The sequence below is a fragment of the Cajanus cajan genome, chromosome 2 (genome assembly GCF_000230855.2).
Source record: "Cajanus cajan strain Asha chromosome 2, NIPB_CcT2T_4, whole genome shotgun sequence".
Taxonomy (NCBI): Eukaryota; Viridiplantae; Streptophyta; class Magnoliopsida; order Fabales; family Fabaceae; genus Cajanus; species Cajanus cajan.
Genome location: NC_138518.1, coordinates 57,165,658 through 57,186,020, shown reverse-complemented (window position 1 = coordinate 57,186,020; position 20,363 = coordinate 57,165,658). Strand labels below are relative to the sequence as shown.

At 35.3% G+C, this 20,363-nt stretch overlaps 1 protein-coding gene across 1 annotated transcript; it reads right to left on the bottom strand.

Moving 5' to 3' along the window:
• Positions 1 to 316: 316 nt before the first annotated feature.
• LOC109811269 (uncharacterized) lies at positions 317 to 19,587 on the bottom strand. Its single transcript, XM_020374958.3, has 9 exons — positions 19,302 to 19,587; positions 10,992 to 11,063; positions 9,765 to 9,854; positions 3,999 to 4,041; positions 2,610 to 2,716; positions 2,177 to 2,272; positions 1,372 to 1,562; positions 1,171 to 1,240; positions 317 to 826 (listed from the first exon to the last, which is right to left on the bottom strand). Exons 1-9 carry the CDS (start codon positions 19,491 to 19,493, stop codon positions 716 to 718), a joined length of 972 nt encoding a protein of 323 aa, XP_020230547.1. The 5' UTR covers positions 19,494 to 19,587; the 3' UTR covers positions 317 to 715.
• Between the last annotated feature and the right edge of the window lie 776 nt (positions 19,588 to 20,363).

Below are 20,363 nucleotides of genomic sequence, written 5' to 3'. Positions count from 1 at the left end.
TTATTCCTCCATTATGAGAGCGTGATCCATGTTTAATGACTAGGTTTTGGGCTCCGTTTCTATTTATAAGAAACAAATTAGTGCCTTATTTTGATTATTTTGTTTCTAATTACAAGACACTAAACTTTTTAATACCAAAAAAAAAAATTGGTAATGGATATAAATTAGTGAAATCAAGTGTAGAGCAGGAACAACCAAGTAGTGCAGAATGTAAACATCTCACCTAAACACTTTAATACCAAAAATTGTATGTTAACATCTCACCTAAACTTTTTAATACCAATAAAAAAAAACCAAACAAAAACATGGATCACGCTTATAAAAAGCCAACTTTCCGGAATGCCTATAACTAGTAGAAATATTTGATACTATAATGTACCTCCACCATTAAGGAGTAAAACCCACTTTCCAGAATGCCTATAACTAGTTGAAATATTTGATACTATAATGTACCTACTCCATTAAGGAGTAAAACCCATGTCTTAATCTAAGGTTAACCGCACAACGGCTCAAGGGTTATGAAGAACCATCTTTTGGATACATACAAATTATTAAAATATAAAAATAAAATTAAAAAAGGTCATTTAACTTGGTTTCCATGCACCAACAACTACATACAACCTTTTCCTCTGAACAACCAAGCTTCATAAAATATGGATATAACCGGGACCCAGAGAGATGTTAGCAACAATGAACCAAGATCTATAGTTTATACTCAGCTCACAATCATATGATCGAAACCTCCTCCACCTTGTAGTGCAGGAACCCGATTCACTCCAACATTGTGAAGCAATTGTTGTAGCCACCTCCTAGTTGTGGGGTCTTCCTGAATAAACAAAACCAAGACCAGATAACGTATACAAACAGAGCATGTATATTCTGGTGAGGGCGAATGGAAAATCTCTAGCGCTGAAATTAAAAAATTTTGGCACAGGACAAACTTAAATGCAGCTGCTTTTAAGTGCTTTTGTTGACGTTATTCTCTAACTGAAATTAGAGTTTTGCTTCTATAATCTGCACAAAAAACACTTAACTACATTTTAAGTTGTCTTTTTATAAAGAGTGAACTTCAATCACTTGCCAACTTATCTCTTCAACCAATGAGTTAATCTAGCCTTCACTCTGTTCATTAAATCAAATTTGTAAATCACGGGAACTAGAAGTACTTACACGAAGGCAACTGCTGAAAGTAGCATCTCTTAACATGTCAGGCAGACAGCTTCTTAATGCATCACAAGCTCTGTTTTAACCAGATCAAAGTTTAATTAGAGTGGAATTTGCATTTACATCTTAAAGAAAGGGCATGGCAAGTGGCAATTTAGGTAGAAGGGGAGAAGAAAGAACAATCATGGAGTTGCAAATTTAACCGACCTTGGATTATCTGACAGGCGAAGATAGCATCGAATGATATGCTTCAACAGTCGAGATGAGGGTTGCTCAGCAAGGGCTGCCACCATATTCCCCAAAACTCGACCTACCGCAAAAAATCGCTCAGCTGTAGTACAAATATAGTCCAAGCCCACATCATCCAACAGAATTTTTTGAACAATGAATGTTGCAACCTGGGGTGAGAGAGTTTTCATTAGAGAACCCTGCTCCATTTTACTATTATTTTATGAACATATAGATGATCAAAAATCAACAGTCACAATTTAAAAAGATCAAGTGGCTTAACGTCTACAGAAAACAGGAGATCCAGCTTATATCTTTGACATCCACAACACAAACTGGGAACCCTGTGTCAAATATCCGGCTTAAAGATCAACTGTATTTGAATTCGTACAGAACAGATGCGAGTGCCCAAATACATCTTGAGAAAACTAATCATGCCAGGATTCAAACATTCCCATGACAATAGCCAAAACCTTAAATTGAAACCAACTATTCAAAAGGCAAAATAAGGCTCTTAGATATCGGCAGTCTCCTCAAGTAAGGGTTCCTGCATCAATGTATCTTATGCTATCTCCTTAATCAACATATTGGAATGTGCAAGATAGCTTCACATACATATGTACTTAGAAAAAAAAAATGCATATATACATGTAGATGAAACAGAAACCAGAAAATTGTGGTCAAAGAAATATGAAGAAATGGAAACTAAATTCAATTTATCAGACAAATGATGTAATGGCACAAGTTTACCAAAGAATAAGAATAAAAAATTGGTAAACTCAACTGTTTTGGATAGTTCACTGCCCATTTCCATGGTGCGCAAGCACAGAGGAATTATCTCTGTTGAAAGAAGGAAACTTATAACTTCTGTATCATCCACCTAGTGAATAAAAATCAGCCGGAAAAAAAATTGTCACAATTGACAAAAACACAAGATTATAAAATATTGATTACCAAAACAAAAACAAAGATAATGTAACATAAATAGTGAGAACTGTAATTTGTTCCTTGATAATAGTGATGAACTCATCCTAACAAATTGGATTTAGAGAATTGTGTCAAGGATTTTGGTCATAAATCTTTTCGACAGTGTTTTTTTTTTTTTCTTGTGACGATACCTTCTAAAGATTAAAAATATAATTTCTGCATCATTAATATTGCCGTATAACTTTGTTTTTTCTTGTAGATATCCAACAGAATGAGCAAGGAAGAAATACCTTCACCAATGCACCAATGACACCAAGACTGGTAAGCCTCAAGTACTCAAATGGTCTTGACTTGCTTGTTGTATTGAGGAATGGATACAGATATAGAGGTATATGAGCTGCAGAGGAGAAAAAGCAAGTGCAACAATTGTATGAAATATCAAACACTTCATGTACTATCCTTCAACGAGCAAGAACTGCAATGGATATAGTGACCTCAAAGAAATTTCCTTATTATTCGATATAAAAAAGGTAACATATAAACCAAATGCTTCTAACCTAAAAAGCCTAGAAGTGTATAGATATTGGAGGAAAAAAAATACATGGGGAAGTTATAACAGCTAAAATGGGAAGTCAAGTTTTATGACCTATAGTTGGTGAGAGAAAGGAACTCCATTTTCAAGCATTGCAGGAAGTCCTAACATGAGAAAGACAATGACAAAATTCGGTTTTATTCATAGAAGCTATTTATTGGAATTTCAGAAGATCATCTTATGTCATTCAGAATAAATATCCTTCAAACCATCTTATATATCAATCAAAAAAAAAAAAAAAAAAAGACTAAGCCAAAGCAATCAGCGAACAGGAATTCCAACATATGCATTATATTGCAGTGGCAGAAGGAATTAAAAATGCAAAAGAGAATTTGCTCATATGTTTATGCAGTTAATTTATCATAAAGAGAAATCAAATTAAAAGGCTAATATTGACAATTCTTGCATACCCAAAAGAAAAATATTGAAAATTCAATCAACCTCCCTTAAATCCCAAACCCATATATTATGCAGTCTATGATTTAGCTCATCAACTTGACTTGTATTTTGTCCCTACAATGCTCACCTTGATCGTATAAAAACTATCCAATTCATCCAGATGACATCAACCATATTGGGAAAACCCTAAATCCCACATCTACTAGTGAGAAAGCCAAAATAGTATATATAAATGGAGAACAACTCTTACCTTACAAGTTTTTTAATGTTGAATTAGGCTCAAACTATTCAAAGATGGTATTATCCTATATCCATTAACAAGCCTCCTACCATATTATCCACACATAATGCCCAACAGTGTTAGGCATGAAGGATATATTAGAAAAAACTCAACTCCCACATTGATAGGTGATATGCACAAAATAATGTTTATAAGCTGAGAGTAACCATTGCCTAACAGGTCAATTTTGTAGCGTTGAATAATTATATTTGGCCCAAACCCACATTCTAAGAAAACAAATTAAAAGAAATGTTGATGGCATCTTCTAAAGCACTTGAGAAAATAGAAAATGATTAATTTAAGAATAAGCTAGTTCAACCACTATCGGACCATGAAACACAAAGGTGATCAATACAAAATCAGAAAAAAGTTCAAAGTCCTTCAGATGAATGAGGAAAGTGACAATACCATTGAGGAAAAGCATCCTTGTATCAGGGTGAGATGCTACACACTGAAAAAAAAATTACAAGGGATAAAAAAACTTAGCAGCATCAATTTTTGTTAATCAAGTTCACAACATATTTTGGATAAAAAAAAAAAAAATATATATATATATATATATATATGACAAAAAGATCACACAGAAAGTATAATATTCATGGCTTGCCAATTTTCTAAGCAACTGACTTTCAGAATTAAGAAACTTAAAAAACAGTAGTCATCAATGTTCTTTTGTCCTGTCAAAAACAAAATAACCTGTCTTGCATAATATACTCTGTTAAAGACCTTTTGATATTAGTCAGTATAAATGTAATAGATAAATGCATGTTTGAAAGCTGATATTTACTTTGAGAGTTACGGCGTGTTTTATGTGTATATAATTGCATGTATTTGTGTATAGTATACATTGACCAAGGCTGATTAACAAGTCAACATCATGTAAGATGCAACAAGAATTCTCTATCTGTTAGGAAATGGTTCACACTTGTTAAGATAATTCTATAAGATATAGTTTAGATATACTAGTTTATCCTCTCCTAATTTCTAGTTTAGTTTCCTTAATCAGTTTTATCTAAATCCCTAAACTTTAAGGATTGATTATGCCTATTTATTTTATTGTATCCATCAATTCAATAACATGAAAATCATTCAGATTCAAGTTGGTATCAGAGCATTCTGGTCCTGGTTTGGAAACCCTAACCCAGCCGCCACCAAGGCATCTAGGGTTTTTTCGAATTTTGTTAGCGGTTGTCAGAGTTGACGCCGCCTGAGTGTTCAGAGGTCGCCGATCGGCCTTTCCGTCGCGAGCCGCCTCCAGACCGGCGTCTCACGCGCGATTTTTGTCAGAAAAGCTCGTCGGCGCGTGGGGTTCACGCGCAGCCCTCCAGGCCTCCGTTTGCGACGCCGTTTGCACCGTTGGACTCGCTGGCCCTCCCTCTTCTTGTTCTAACCCTTTTTAGGTAGTGGGTCACATTGTAGGTGGTCGTTTGGTTGCTACTTGGAATTTCGTGGTTGTTTGGGTGCTGCCACGGAATTTTGAGACTGTATGGTTGCTGTCTCGGAGGTCTTTCGGGATTGTTTGGAGATGTTTTTTTGCTGTTCTTCTCCTTTTTCTCTTCATGGCAGAGATTTCCAAGAATGGCACACCCCCTGCTTTTATCCCTAGATCAACTGACTGTGGAAGTCGAGAGCGTGGTCGAGGTCGTGTTCGTGGTAAAGGGGGTAGAGGAAACATCCATTGTACCTACTGCCAAAGAGATGGGCATACACGAGACAAGTGTTATTCCTTGCATGGCTTTCCGAGCAAGACAGCTAAAGTCGCTCAATCTCCGACTTCGGCTCTAGAAGTCAAGATTGAACCCAAGAGCAATTATCCAATCACATTATCTGCCGATGATTACAAAGAGTATCTTCAACTAAAGGCGACTAAACAGGCCCCTTCCTCCATCACTGTTGCTCATACTGGTAATTCTACGGTCTGTCTCTCTCATTCTACGTCTATTGGACCTTGGGTTTTGGACTCCGGTGCTTCTGATCACCTAACTAGTAATGTCTCCCTTTTCCATAACCTATCATCACCTAAAACTCCACATCATATCACTCTTGCAGATGGGTCAAAAGTCCAAGCCACTGGTATTGGTCAAATATCACCTCTTCCATCACTACCATTAAAATTTGTTTTACTAGTTCCTGGATGTCCCTTTAATTTGATTTCTATAAGTAAGTTGACTCGGTCACTAAACTGTGTCATAACCTTCACTTCTGATTCTTTCTTGATACAGGACCAGAGTACGGGACAGACGATTGGAGCTGGATCTGAATCACATGGTCTCTACTACCTTCAGCCTTCTACCTCTACCATATGTGCATCTATTGAGTCTCCTGGTTTAATCCATCGTCGCCTGGGTCATCCAAGCTTGAATAAATTAAAGAAAATGGTACCTCATCTCTCACGGTTAGAGTCTTTAGAGTGTGAGTCGTGTCAATTAGGAAAACATGTTAGAGCTTCTTTTCCTAATAGTGTTAATAGTAGAGCTATGTCTCCTTTTGATGTTATTCATTCTGATGTTTGGGGTCCTAGTCGTGTTCCTTCTCTTTTGGGGCATAGGTATTACGTCACCTTTATTGATGATTTTTCTAGATGTAGTTGGATATTTTTGATGAAAAATCGTTCTGAGTTATTCAATATTTTCCTAAGTTTCTATTCGGAGATCAAAACTCAATTTGGCAAAGTAATTCGGATTTTACGAAGCGATAATGCTAAAGAATATTTTTCAGATTGCTTCAAATCATTTATGGCTTCTCATGGCATTCTACATCAATCTAGTTGCCCTCATACACCTCAACAAAATGGTGTAGCTGAGCGAAAACATAGACATATTGTGGACACTGCTCGTACTCTTTTATTGAATGCCAATGCACCCCCAAAGTTGTGGGGCGATGCTGTCCTCATTGCAGGGTATCTAATAAATCGAATGCCATCGTCTGTCTTGAATGATCAAGTACCTCATTCCCTATTATACCCATTGGATCCCCTTTACTCTGTTCATCCTCGTATCTTTGGTTGTACTTGTTTTGTCCATGATCTTTTCTCAGGACGTGATAAGTTGTCTGCTCGGGCCATCAAATGTGTGTTCTTAGGATGCTCCCGTGTTCAAAAGGGGTACCGTTGTTACTCTCCTGCTACGCATCGATTTTACACCAGTGCAGATGTCACTTTCTTTGAAGATACACCATATTTTATTGTCACAGATGTCTCTCCGGTTGACTCAGATCTCCTCTCTCAGGTATTGCCTATTCCTCATTTTGATCATAGTGTGCCTCCTACCACACCTTCTACTTTAGAGGCACCAGATCCTCCCACACTACCAGGGTCTGACAATCCTCTACACCGATTTGGGATAACCTATGAGCGTCGATCACATACTATTGTTCCTCCTAATGATTCTACAATTGAGCCATGTGATTCTACTCCTGCTTCAGTCTCCTCACCTACTCTGGCCCCACCTACCTCAGTTGAGTTTCCCATTACTTTTCTAAAGGTAGTCGTTCTACTTGTAATCCTCATCCTATTTATAACTTTCTTTCATATCATCATTTGTCTCCTACCTATTATGCTTTTGTATCTGCTATTTCCTCTATTACCATTCCAAGACAGTACTGGAGGCCTTAACCCATCCAGGATGGCGACAAGCAATGATTGATGAGATGATAGCTTTAGACTCCAACCACACTTGGGTACTTGTCCCACCTCCACCTCGAAAATCCGTTGTTGGTTGTCGGTGGGTATTTAATATTAAAGTGGGCCCTGGTGGACAAGTGGATAGATTGAAAGCTCGTCTTGTGGCTAAAGGATACACGCAAGTATATGGTTTGGATTACAGCGACACTTTCTCTCCAGTTGCGAAGATGGCCTCAGTTCGTCTCTTCCTAGCCATGGCTGCTATGAGGCATTGGCCTTTGTTTCAATTAGACATCAAAAATGCCTTCTTACATGGTGATTTGGAGGAGGAGATTTATATGGATCAACCTCCCGGGTTTGTTGCTCAAGGAGGGTCTGGTCTTGTATGTAAATTACAAAAGTCCTTGTATGGCCTCAAACAATCACCTCGTGCTTGGTTTGGTCAGTTTAGCAAAGTTATACAGGAATTTGGAATGATCCGCTGCGAGGCAGACCACTCTGTCTTCTTTAGATGCTCATCGACACATAGATTTATCTATCTTGTTGTTTATGTAGATGATATTGTGATTACAGGTGATGATCAGGAGGGCATCAAGGCTTTGAAGCAACATTTATTTAAACACTTTCAAACTAAAGATTTAGGTCCCCTACGTTATTTCCTTGGTATTGAGGTCGCTCAGTCAAAGTCCTCAGAGAAAATATGCCCTTGATATTCTAGAAGAGACCGGACTTACAGATTGTAAGCCAGTTGACACTCCCATGGATCCCAATGTGAAGCTTATGCCTAATCAGGGAGAGCCTTATCTTGACCCAGGAAGATATCGGAGATTAATGGGAAAATTGAATTATCTCACCATGACCAGACCTGATATATCTTTTCCTGTGAGTGTTGTAAGTCAGTTTCTTAACTCTCCCTGTGAGAGTCATTGGCTTGCAGTTGTTTGAATCCTTAGATACATCAAAAGATCTCCATGAAAAGGACTTGTTTACAATGATAGAGGACATATAGACATTGTTGGATATTCAGATGCAGATTGGGCAGGTGATGCAAGTGATAGACGATCAACATCAGGCTATTGTGTCTTCATGGGTGGTAATCTTGTCTCATGGAAGAGTAAAAAGCAAAGTGTTGTTGCACGATCAAGTACAGAAGTAGAATACCGTGCTATGGCTCATACCACATGTGAGCTCTTGTGACTAAAATTCTTAATTCAAGAATTGCAGTTTTGCAAGGTTGGTCATATGGAACTAGTTTGTGATAACCAATCAGCTTTATATAGGGGTGTTCATGGATCGGTTTTTTGAAAAAACCGATCCAAACCGAACCGAACCGTTTTATAAAAGTGGATCGGTTAACCGATCCATTTTTTATAAAGTGTATCGGTTTGATTTTTTAAAATTTGGATCGGTTTTTTTGAAATTGGATCGGTTTGGTGCGGTGCAGTTATCTACTTTTTTACTCACATATGGGTCGGGTTTTTTAGAAAACCAAACCGAACTGAACCGATCCACTTTGTAAAAATGGATCGGATAACTGAATCGGTTTTATAAAGTGGTTCGGTTTGGATTTTTTTCAAAATGGATCGGATTTTTCAATATGGATCGGTTCGGATCAATTTAGATTTTTTGCACACCCCTAGCTTTATACCTCTCCTCTAATCCAATTTTTCATGAGAGAACAAAGTATATAGAGGTTGACTGCCATTTCATCAGAGAAAAGATCATCTCCGGTATCATCAAAACTTCCTCAGTTTGCTCCAAGGATCAACTTGCAGATATCTTTACTAAATCTTTACAAAGTCCTAGGATAACATATATATGTAACAAGCTAGATGCATATGATATATATGCTCCAGCTTGAGGGGGAGTGTTAAGATAATTCTATAAGATATAGTTTAATATACTAGTTTATCCTCTCCTAATTTCTAGTTTAATTTCTTTAGTCAGTTTTATCTAAATCCCTAAACTTTAGGGATTGATTATGCCTATTTATTTTATTGTATCCATCAATTCAATAACATGAAAATCATTCAGATTCAAGTACACTTAACAGCTTTTTTTGGCCACTACAGAGCACATTAGCAACGGAATCTAGTCAGAATGTGGTTTAAAAGGTTATTCTGACAAGTTTGGCATTTTTTTTTTTATATGGGTTATGCCTCCTTGACATTTTTACCACAAAAAAACAGGTTTTGGCCAACGACAATGTTGTATTGTGAATCATGTCTAATTGTCTATAGATAAACCATCAACTTCAAAATCCTTTTAATGATTTCACTTATTATTTTTTCTGCCTACCTAAGGCAAGACTACCATTTTAGGTGCTATCCCAATTTTTCAAACTCCTTACCTTATTTTGTCTAGTGTGCCAAAACTATCAAACATCCTTTACATTTCTATATATAATTTATTAAAAAATAATTTGAAAGCCCAAATTGCATAGTTCAGTGATCTAAAATATAACAGTCCTATAATGAACTTATTCACCGACAAATAAAATGAATGTGACATTAAAATACTGAACACAGCTTGGTAGAACAGAGTCATCCGACCTGAAGAAGAGCAAGAGCATTGCACACTCGATTTGATTGTGCAGGAGTAAGATTTGGTGGTGAAAGAACAGGGTATATTGAAACTATTTCCTGAAACAAAAAAAAAATGAAATCCTAGTAGGTGGAGGACAATTGAGAGGAAACTTACTATTAGAAAACAATAAACAAAAGTCAATACATAAGGAATGAAATGAGATATAAGTTTGTATAAGGACATTAATGTATACAAATACAAAATATAAATACAAATTAAATCTGGAGAAAATGAAAGCACAATGCACATACCCAGAGACTATAAAACGTAAAATTCAAATGAAATGAGGAACAACTAATAGTGTGTTTGGTATGGTTGGGGGAAAATGAAGGAAAGGGGAGGATTCTTTTAGATTTTACCTACTTTTGGTTCATAAATTTGGAGGGAGGGGAAATGAAGGGGCTGCACTTCCTACCTTCCTAAACCCTAAACCCTTCAATATTGGGGAGATATGGAAGAGAGGAAGAGCAATTTATAATTTTGGACTATGGAAACTAAATTTCCCTAAGATTTTATTTTACCTTTAATCTCGTCCAATATTATTTTAGAAGAGTATAACAGTATATTTGTCCATATTTTCCCTATCCTATTGTTCTCTTGAACCAACCAAACAAGGAGACTTCTTCCCTCCTTTGAACTAAATGCACTGTAAAAGTGCAGTTTGCAGAGTATGCTGAGATTATAGAAGCTTACTACTTCCCAAAAGCATGAATGGCTTAGCTGAGTCTATGACCAAACTGTAGAGTCAACATTTTTAAACAAGTCTTGAGTTATATCACAACACAATTTACTTCTATACAAGAAAAGAGAAGTTTTAGAGTCAACAATTTTAAACAAGCTTTGAGTTATATCACAATACAATTTACTTCTTCCCATAATTTTTTTATGAAAAAGAAAAAAGAAAAATAGAAGTTGGTTTCACAAAGGAAAACAGTTGGAAGCAAGTAAAGACATCAACTTATCAAAAGATACAACAAATCAAAATGGATTGGTAGGTAATAAAACCAATATGGAGAAAAGAGAAATGTATAAGCTCAAAATTGTATAGACTTGCTAAGTAAAAATTCACAACAAAGATTAAAAGCAAAGTATGCTAAACAATACAGGCAAGGAATATGTAACTCAAGTCAGATAACAATAGCATTTCAAATCAAAAGGATGAGACAATCAAATGAAAAAAAAAAATAGCATACCTGCAAAAGTGCAGCAATGGTACCAAAAGAATTCCACAACAATGGTGCAAGATCTTGAAACAGCTCCCTCTTCTAAAATACAAAAAAAAATATATATAATTATTATTATATATTGATAACATGCCTGAGTGCATCAGCAATACCAAACATTTTTACAAGAGAAAACAAGCCAAATCACAATACAATTGCAATAATTAAAAGCCAAGACTAGAAAAGAGCTTGTAAAAAGCATAGAGAAAACAAATAACTGAAGTAAAATGGGAAGCTGCAAACTCGCAAGTTAACTAACTTGGAAACTCATTTTATAATAGACTTGGTGGACTCAAGTGGATTTGATGAAACTCGCACAAAATCATGAGTCTAGCTGCAACCATGGTAGTCAAAATCGCGGTTTGCCTCAAAGAAAGAAAGGCATGAGAAAGAACTCAAATCCCTCTTGAACCTAGTTTCAGCACAACCCATTGGTTACCCAGCTTACCCATCATCAAGCTATGTAGAACCTAGCTTTCACAATTCAATCAAAGACACAGTGAAACCAACGTCTGCTACTTGATCAAAGCCATCATGAACCCAAGTTCAACCCAGCATGAACTAGTAACCCATTGGTTCAATATATTTCTTCCAAATCTGAACTAGGAACCCTTTGTGCTCTATTCTAATATGTGTTCTTCTGATAAATAACATCATAACTTCTAAATATTGTTAGTGTGTATTAATCTATGACATGATTAACAATACAACAACATGACATCATTTGATTCATATAGCAGACCTCACCAAGTGGGAAAAGCCTTGTTGGTGGTTGTTATTGTGCACAGCATTTTTCTCTAAACTCCCAATATGAGAAATAAAACAGAACATTTGGGGGATACAAAGAGCACTTAAGTAGTAGCTGACCCCGATTGCAAATTTTTTATTTCTGGATAATGAATACCCAATACCGTATTAGCATCTTTGACCTGATAAGAAAAAGAATTTCTATTTTTCCTTTATCAAATAAAGGCATTAAAATTCTACATCTTGTAAATAACTCTTGTTGGGAAAGACCCAAGTCCCATCTATCCTAGATCATTAAAAAAGGTCACCTACCATTTATCTACATACTAAGCACAATAATGTTAGGCGTGAGAGGGTGTATTAGTATAAATTCAAATCCCACATCGACTAAATATAATGCAATTAAAGAGTATATATGTGAAGGGGCAACCCTTCTTTATAAATCGGTTTTGGTTTTGTACAATTGAGTGCTCACAACCCACATTCTAAGATGGTATAGAGCTATCTAGAATCTACTCTAAAAGAATCACCAATCATTGATCCATGTACCAAACCCAATAGTGTTAGACGTGAGAGAGTGTATTAAAAAAACTCAAGTCCCGCCTATCCTAAATCAATAAAAATGGCCACCTACCATTTATTCACGTATCAAACCCAATAATGTTGAATTTAAGGGGTGTATTGGATAAAAAACTCAAGTCTTACATCGATTAGAAGTAAAGCATTAAAGAGTTATAAGTGAAGAGCAACCTTCACGTTATAAACCAATTTTGTACGGTTAAGTTATGCTCATAACCCCCATTCTAAGAACTCTCGCAATGCCAACATTTTTCAAAGTACTGAAAACTATGCCAAAAAATTAACAACTGAAATTTGAAGAGTAAGAAAATAAGTGACCACAAATGTTATTAATGGTGGATGGTGGCAAACCAAAAATCAGCCCTAAAATCAAGGAGGATGACATTGTAGTCTATTGTGGAAGTATGAAAGCCGATTTTGTATAGTTGAGTTAAGCCTATAACCCACATTCTAAGAACTCTCATAATGAAAACTGACATTTTACAAAGTACTGAAAACTATGTGCCTAGAAGTTAACAACTGAAATTTGAATAGAGTAAGAAAATAAGTGACCACAAATGTTATTAATGGTGGATGGTGCCAAACCAAAAATCAGCCCTAAAATGAAGGAGGATGATATTGTTGTCTATTGTGGAAGTATGACAGCTATACTAAAATAAGTGCAGAATATAACAAAAAGTAATAGCCTATATCAACAACAAAAACTAGAAACATATAGAAAGAAATAAAAAAATTCAATGAAAGCATGATTTACGAACTTAAGGAATAATATCTCAAAGCTGAGAAGCCCACATACATGATACAATACAATAAAGATACAAGGATGAGGAATTATTTTTTAAAAGAAAAATAATACACACATAAATATATATATATATATATATGTGTGTGGTGTGTGTGTATGCATGTATATATTTATTTTAGGAACTCATTCTGAAGACCGAGTCACATTCTCTCTCCACTCTCTCAATTAACTCACTTTTTATATTTCTGTCTTCCCTCATTACATAAATTTATGAGGGTGAGATTGATACTTTAAGATTTTACAATTATTTTATATTATAGTTATTATAGTGTGTTATTACCATTTAATTTAAATTTAAATAATAGTAATTACTATTATATTTAAATTTAAATTATTTGCTATGAGTATGTCGTATAAAATCATTAAAGATTAAATTTGAATTTAAAGATAATAAATTCAATTTTAATTTAAAGGTAAGAATAAATTTGAATTTATTTAAATTCAAATTTAATCTTTAATTTGATTTTATATTAAGTTCTAACAAATCTTAATCTTAAAAATCAGTTTTAATTATACTGAGTTTTATTAGCGAAATAGGTAAGAAATAGAGTAAAAATAAAAGTTGCTTGATAAAAGAGAAATAAAAGGAAAATAGAGTGGAAGCTAATATTTTAAATAATAATTTCATTTAAAAGTAATAAATGAAAACTATTTAGAGTACCATTATTTATTATTATCATAAATTGTTTTATTTATTACTAGTTTAAAGTTATTTTATTTATTTATTTATTACTTTAAAATATATATAATAAATTTAAAAATTCTCTAACCCAAGACATATCGTAGATAAGGTTTGACCTCCAATGAGTGATTTATTTTTTTCCATATTGGTTGGATTTAGTAAAGTCAGTCAGCTTCTACCCGCTTATACCCCTAGTCTATGATGCCTGTCTTTGAACATAGTGCCACTGCTGGGAAAGGAGTTGAGTTTTATTTATGATTAAAATGGTAGATAGGGAAAGGAACTCCAAGACTACCAGGTAGGAAGCCAGTAGCATGCTGAAGATTTTAGATCAAACACCACTATCCACTTGGTGGTTAGCTAAAGCTTAGTAGTACTTGTTTGTGATTCAGAAAAAAGGTGTTTAGGTTGAGAAGGAGGGGGAATATCTGTTTATCCTGTCCTAATTCTTTCTAACCCCAGCCATATCACATGATAATTTCAACTATGTCCTCGATAGAATAAACTTGTCATATCCTATTAGCTCACCAAACAATAGACTAAAATAAAATAGGATAGCTTATCCTATCCTATCTTCATTGTACTAGCCACCAAAGAGTCCCAAGGTTTTGAGATTTGACCAACTGAAATTATGTACATATATGGCTACTGGTCCATAAATTATGACAAAGAAGTCATTTTCTATGAAGCCCAAATATTCCAAACATGCAGAAAGCATTGGTGTCTAACATATATCTGATATTGATATGCATTCAATACATTCCAATAAATATCCAAAAAGCATCTATTGATTTATTTTCAAAAAAAATACCTGATAAGGCTCCAATATGACTGAGGCTGAGCAACTCAACATATGGCTTCATTTCAAATAAATACATACTATATTTTATAATTAACAACTTTCTTTCTACCTTTACCTTTTAGTCTTTTACCGTGTAAGTTAATCCAAATCTGGCAACAAGAACGAGCCCCTATCACTCCACCAGACAACAATCCCCTTCCTTACCCTGATGCTTGCACCCCCAATGTTCCACCAAAACAGTAAAATGAAACAACTATTCATCTCCCTCCTCCCTTATTTTCTTCTATATTTATGCTAGAAGGCTAGAGTGCTGAAAACACAAAGCTCCAAACCAACACCCCCCCCCCCCCCCTCACAAAAAATAAATAAATAAAAAAAGATTGCTCCAGGTAAAGTAATCCTTCTCATTTTTCCGACCCGACAGTTTTTCAATTAAAAGCTTTGAAGCAGGATGAAGTACCTAGCAAAGAAGTGGCTGGTAACAGTTGAATCCCGGTCTAATGGGGTGACCAGTTTTTTCACTTTTTGTCTAGACGTGGGACCAGACTGGAAAAAGGATCAATTCCTCAATCCAGTCCTTACAATACCACTCATTTTCAACAATTGTCTTTCATTCAATTTTCTCAAGTAAGTTTCCTAACTTCACCAATCCACATCATATTCCAGATTAAAAAATAACAGCAATCTAACACCCCACCTACGTGTGAAAATGAATTGAATTTCGTATGCTAAAAATTTCGCATGCTTTTAGAAAATAAATTCAAAGCTAAATAAGTGAATCCCAAGCACATTCAATAACATCTCCTTCATGCTGCTGAATTCAACAAAAAGGAAACAATAAAACACTAAATTCTCACCACCACCAGTTAAACACATACAAACTGATCACGCCTCTTTCAAACACAGTTGAAAGCAGAGAAAGAAACAACAAACAAGGGGAAAAAAAGCTTCAATAAACACCGACCACTACACATCAATTACACACAAAAAAAAAAAAAAAACCATAGCAAACCTCATAACAGTAAACACTCCATTCCATGCACATCATATCTCATTCTCAACCGCTGATTAACACACAAAAATCAGAAAACAGTTTCAATTATTCACACAAACAAACAATTCAGTAAAAAAGTTATTAAAAAAAAACCATATTATACACTCAGGAAAACAAAAACGGATCTTCTGATCTTCAATAAACCGTTACAACAATTCAAATGCAGAAAATATGAAGCAGATACTAGAGAGAGGAAGTGGAAATGGTTATAAGGGTTTACCTTTGAGAGTTCAAGAAGCGCATCTTCACGAAGATCAGTGTCACTAAGCTTGAGGACAAGTGGCTCTGCCAAAGGCATCTTGCGATCCTTGGTGGTGCCAGAACCCTGTGCTTGGGCACCGCTTGACGCCGATGGCAAAGCTTTGTTGCCAAAGACCGCACGCATCGATAGCGATTGGAGCAAATCCGACATTTCACAATCAAGTTGTTTTGTTTCTACTTCTAACTCACTACTCGCTGTTTGAGTTTGGTCTCTTCTCTTTCTTTCTCCTTTTAAAGACAATACACCGCGTACACCGCAAGCCACTAAAAAAAGATAAGTTTCGCATTTGAAACCTTTCTTTTTATTTTGGAGGGGACACGTTGCGAGCATGCACCTAAAATACTAAATGCGTTATTTTTACTTCTCATTATTTTGGAGGGGACACGTTGCGGGCATGCACCTAAAATACTAAATGCATTTGTCACGATTGATGTGTTATTGATGTGATTAACGTGATTAAATTGATTCTAGGTGATGTTTTGTGTAAGGGATGTTACTATAGGGACAAAGAAAGAAACATGAAGTTAAAATTCAAACTTAAATATATTTTTGGTCTCTTAATATTGTAACTATGTGATTTTGTCTCTGAGTTTTAAGCTATTTTGATCCTCAAGTATTGAAATTGTGTGCAATTTTAGTTCCACCATTAAAAATCTAATGATTTTGTTGACACTAATGTGGCAAATGGTTACATGAAATATGAAATTACAAGAAAAAATTCAAAATGCTTAAAAATAGGATTAGATCCTATTTTTCAACCCGCTAATCCACATAACTCAACCCACACAACCCAACAAGTTAAATGGCGGTCATGACGGTTTTTTTTTTTAAAAAAACATATTTTTGGGCTTCAACCTAGGCCCAAATGGAGCCCTTATGTCTTTTGGCTCGTCTCACTTCTCCCTCATAGTCGAAAAGTTTCGCATTTGAAGAGGAGGTCACACGGAATCTACCCTAGGTTTGTAAACCTCTCTGGTCACCTTCGTTCAACTCTGATCACTGCTCTTTGGTTACCTTTGCGGCCGACAACCTAAAAAACTAAACCACAGTGGCCCAACATTTCGACAAGCAACTCCAGCGAACATATTGGAGAAACGTAGCAAGTTTTTTTTTTTTATTTTTTATTCTACTTCTTCATTCATCTATTCTTCATTTGTGTCTGTTGATGCATATTTTTTCATTCTCTTTTTTTTTCTACTTCTTCCTTCAACCATTCTTCATTTGTGAGTGCGTTTGTGAATTTATTTTTAGTTCTAACATTCTGTTCCTATTTTGGTATTGTTCCTATTCTTATTTTTAGGACAATGTCTAGCAACCCAAACCAAAGTCAAACATCCTCAAACTATATTAAGAGGACAGACATAGGATGGAAACATTGTCATTTTTAGCATTATTGTTGTGTTTTAATCAATTATGTTTGAGACTTAATGAATTATGGTATTGTTGTTATGATATTTAACTATTTAAGTTGATATTCTATTGTTTTTAATTTATTTTTGTTCACCATATGTTTATAAAAGATTTTCAGCTCACTGTCATAGACCGTTATCCGTTATCGATAACCTTGCTCTTCACGTTTTACATCACTCAATAGCTCCGGTATCACCCTCAAGTATTTTCACGCTCTTTGCGTATTTTACAGCCCTCTGTTGAAATGCATACTGACTTGGTATTTTCACGCTCTTTGCTTATTTTACTGCCACTCTGTTGAAATGCATAGACTTGGGTATTTTCACACTCTTTGCTTATCTTACTGTCACTTTGTTGAAATGCGTAGTGACTTGGGTGTTGGATTATTTGCAGGTTGCCACCACAGTCTTTGCTCCTCATCAAGAGTTGCTTAAAATAAAAAAGGACAGCTTATCCAATCCAATCTTCATTATACTAGCTACCAATTGAGTCCCAAGAATTATGTACATATATGACTACTGGTCTATAAATTATGACAAAGAAGTCATTTTAGCGAGTATCTGATATGGATATGCATTCAATACATTCCAGTACATATCCAAAAGGCATCCATTAATTTATTTTCACAAAAATTACCTGATACGACTTGAATATTACTAAGGCTGAGCAAGTCAACGTATGGCTTCATTTCAAATAAACACCTACTACGTTTTATATTATTAGGTTTCTTTTTACCTTTAAGTTTGTCTTTTGCCCTGTAACTCATCCTAATACTGCAACAAGAAGGAGCCCCTATCACTCAACCAGACAACAATACCCTCCCTTACCCTGAAGTTTGCACCCGAGTGTTCCACCAAAACAGTAAAAGGAAAAAAAACTATTCATCTTCCTCCTTATTTTAATTCTATACTTAAGCCAAGGCTAGAGCGCAGAAAGCACAAAGATCTAAAGTGTCCCCCCCCCCCTTCCTCCCCCTAAAAGAGAAAAATAGCTCACATTGTTCCAGGTAAAGTAATCACTCCCCATTCTTCCAACCCTACAGTTTTCCAATTAAAAGCTGAGAAGCAAGATGAAGTACCTAGCTAAGAAGAGACAGCTGAATCCCGGACAAACGGGATGACAGATTTCCACTTTTTGTTTAGAAAGTGTGACCAGACTGGCAAAAGGATCAATTCCTCAATCCAGTCCTAACAACACCGGTCATTTTCAACCATTGTCTTTCATTCAATTTTCTCAAGTAGGTTTCCTAACTTCAGCAATCCACATCATATTCGAGATTAGAAAAGCACAACCATCTAACACCCCCTACCCACGTGTAAGAAGGAATTGAGTTTCGTATTCTCAATTCTGCTTACTTTTAAGAAAACAAATTCAAAGTTAAATAAGTGAATACCCACCGCATTCAGTAACTATATCTCCTTCATGCCGCTGAACTCGACAAAAAGTAACTAAATAAAGCACGCCAAATCCATGAAACTAACTCTCACCAGTTCAACACATACAAACCGGTCACACCCCCTTTCTACCTTTTTTCCCAAACAAAAACACGAAGTGACAAGAAAAACACAGAGTGAAACAACAAACAAGGGGAAAAAAGCTTCAATAAACACACGACAGCTACACATCAATTAAAAGGGGGAAAAAAACATCCAAAGCAAACCTTAAAACAGTAAACACTCCATGAACATCATATCTCATTCTCAACTGTTAACTAACACACCAAGATCAAAAACAAAAAGTTTCAATTTATATTAACACAACAAACAAACAATTAAATTAAATTAATAAATAAAACAAACAAACCCCAAACTACACACTCAGAAAAACAAAAACGCATATTCCGATCTTCAATCTTCAATTCACCGTGACAACAATTAAAATGCAGCAAATTTGAAGCAGAAACTTGAAAGAGGAAGTGGAAATGGTTATTAGGGTTTACCTTGGAGAGTTCGAGGAGCGCGTTTTCTCGGAGTTCAGGGTTGCTGAGCTCGAGGACGAGTTGCTCCGCCGAAGCCATCTTGCGATCCTTAGTGGCGCCGGAACCCTGTGCTCCGGCGCCGCTCGAGGTCGGCGGCGGAACTCCGCCGCCAAAGGCCGCGCCCATGGACAGCGATTGGGGCAAATTCGACATTTCGCGAGTTAGTTGTTTTGTTTCTGCTTCCGGCTCACTACTCTCTCTGTTGAAGTTTGGTCTCTGGTTTTTCTTTTTGTCCTTTTAAAGACAACACACCGCACGCACCTCTCGCCACTGTAAGAACTAAGAAGTTAAGTTTCGCGTTTGAAAGTTGAAACCGTATTTTTACTTTTTATTTTTATATTTTTTTTTTAAGGAGACACGTGGCATGCTTGCAACTTCAAAATACTAAATGAACTTGTTGCAATTGATGTGTTAAACTTCGTGTTTTATGGATTTTGCATGATCTTTTGGGTAAGGGATGCTACGGGATAGAAAAAGAAAGAAAGATGAAGGTAAAAGATTAGAGTTAAATGTATGTATGGGGTAAAAACACTAGTTTTGTGTGAGAAAATGCATGTCACTAGGACTTTAGTTTTGAAAGTAAAAGAATTCAAAATTAGTCATTCAAAATTCTACGTCAATATAAGAACAATGCACACAAATTGTTTTTATAACAAATATTTTTCTATTTGATAAATTGTAAGTCAATCTCTTTATCTAATACTTACAAAAGCAATTTGAAAGTATCTATAAAAGTGTGTTTAGTTGAGATTATTCTATTTCATTTTTTTATCATGTCAAAATATTTATGAAAATCTTAAAACTTGAAGATAATATCATATTCAATAAAGAAATTATTGCAAGACTCTCACCTTAATAGATATCTTTATAAAGTCTATATATATAAGAAGACTCGAAGAAAATAAGAGAATTCTATGAATATTGTTTATACAAACTTTGTTTTTATTGTTTCTAAATTTTGACAATATTTCTTCAAGTCTTATAACCTTCGTCCAATAGACAATCATGAAAAAAGTTTAAGTT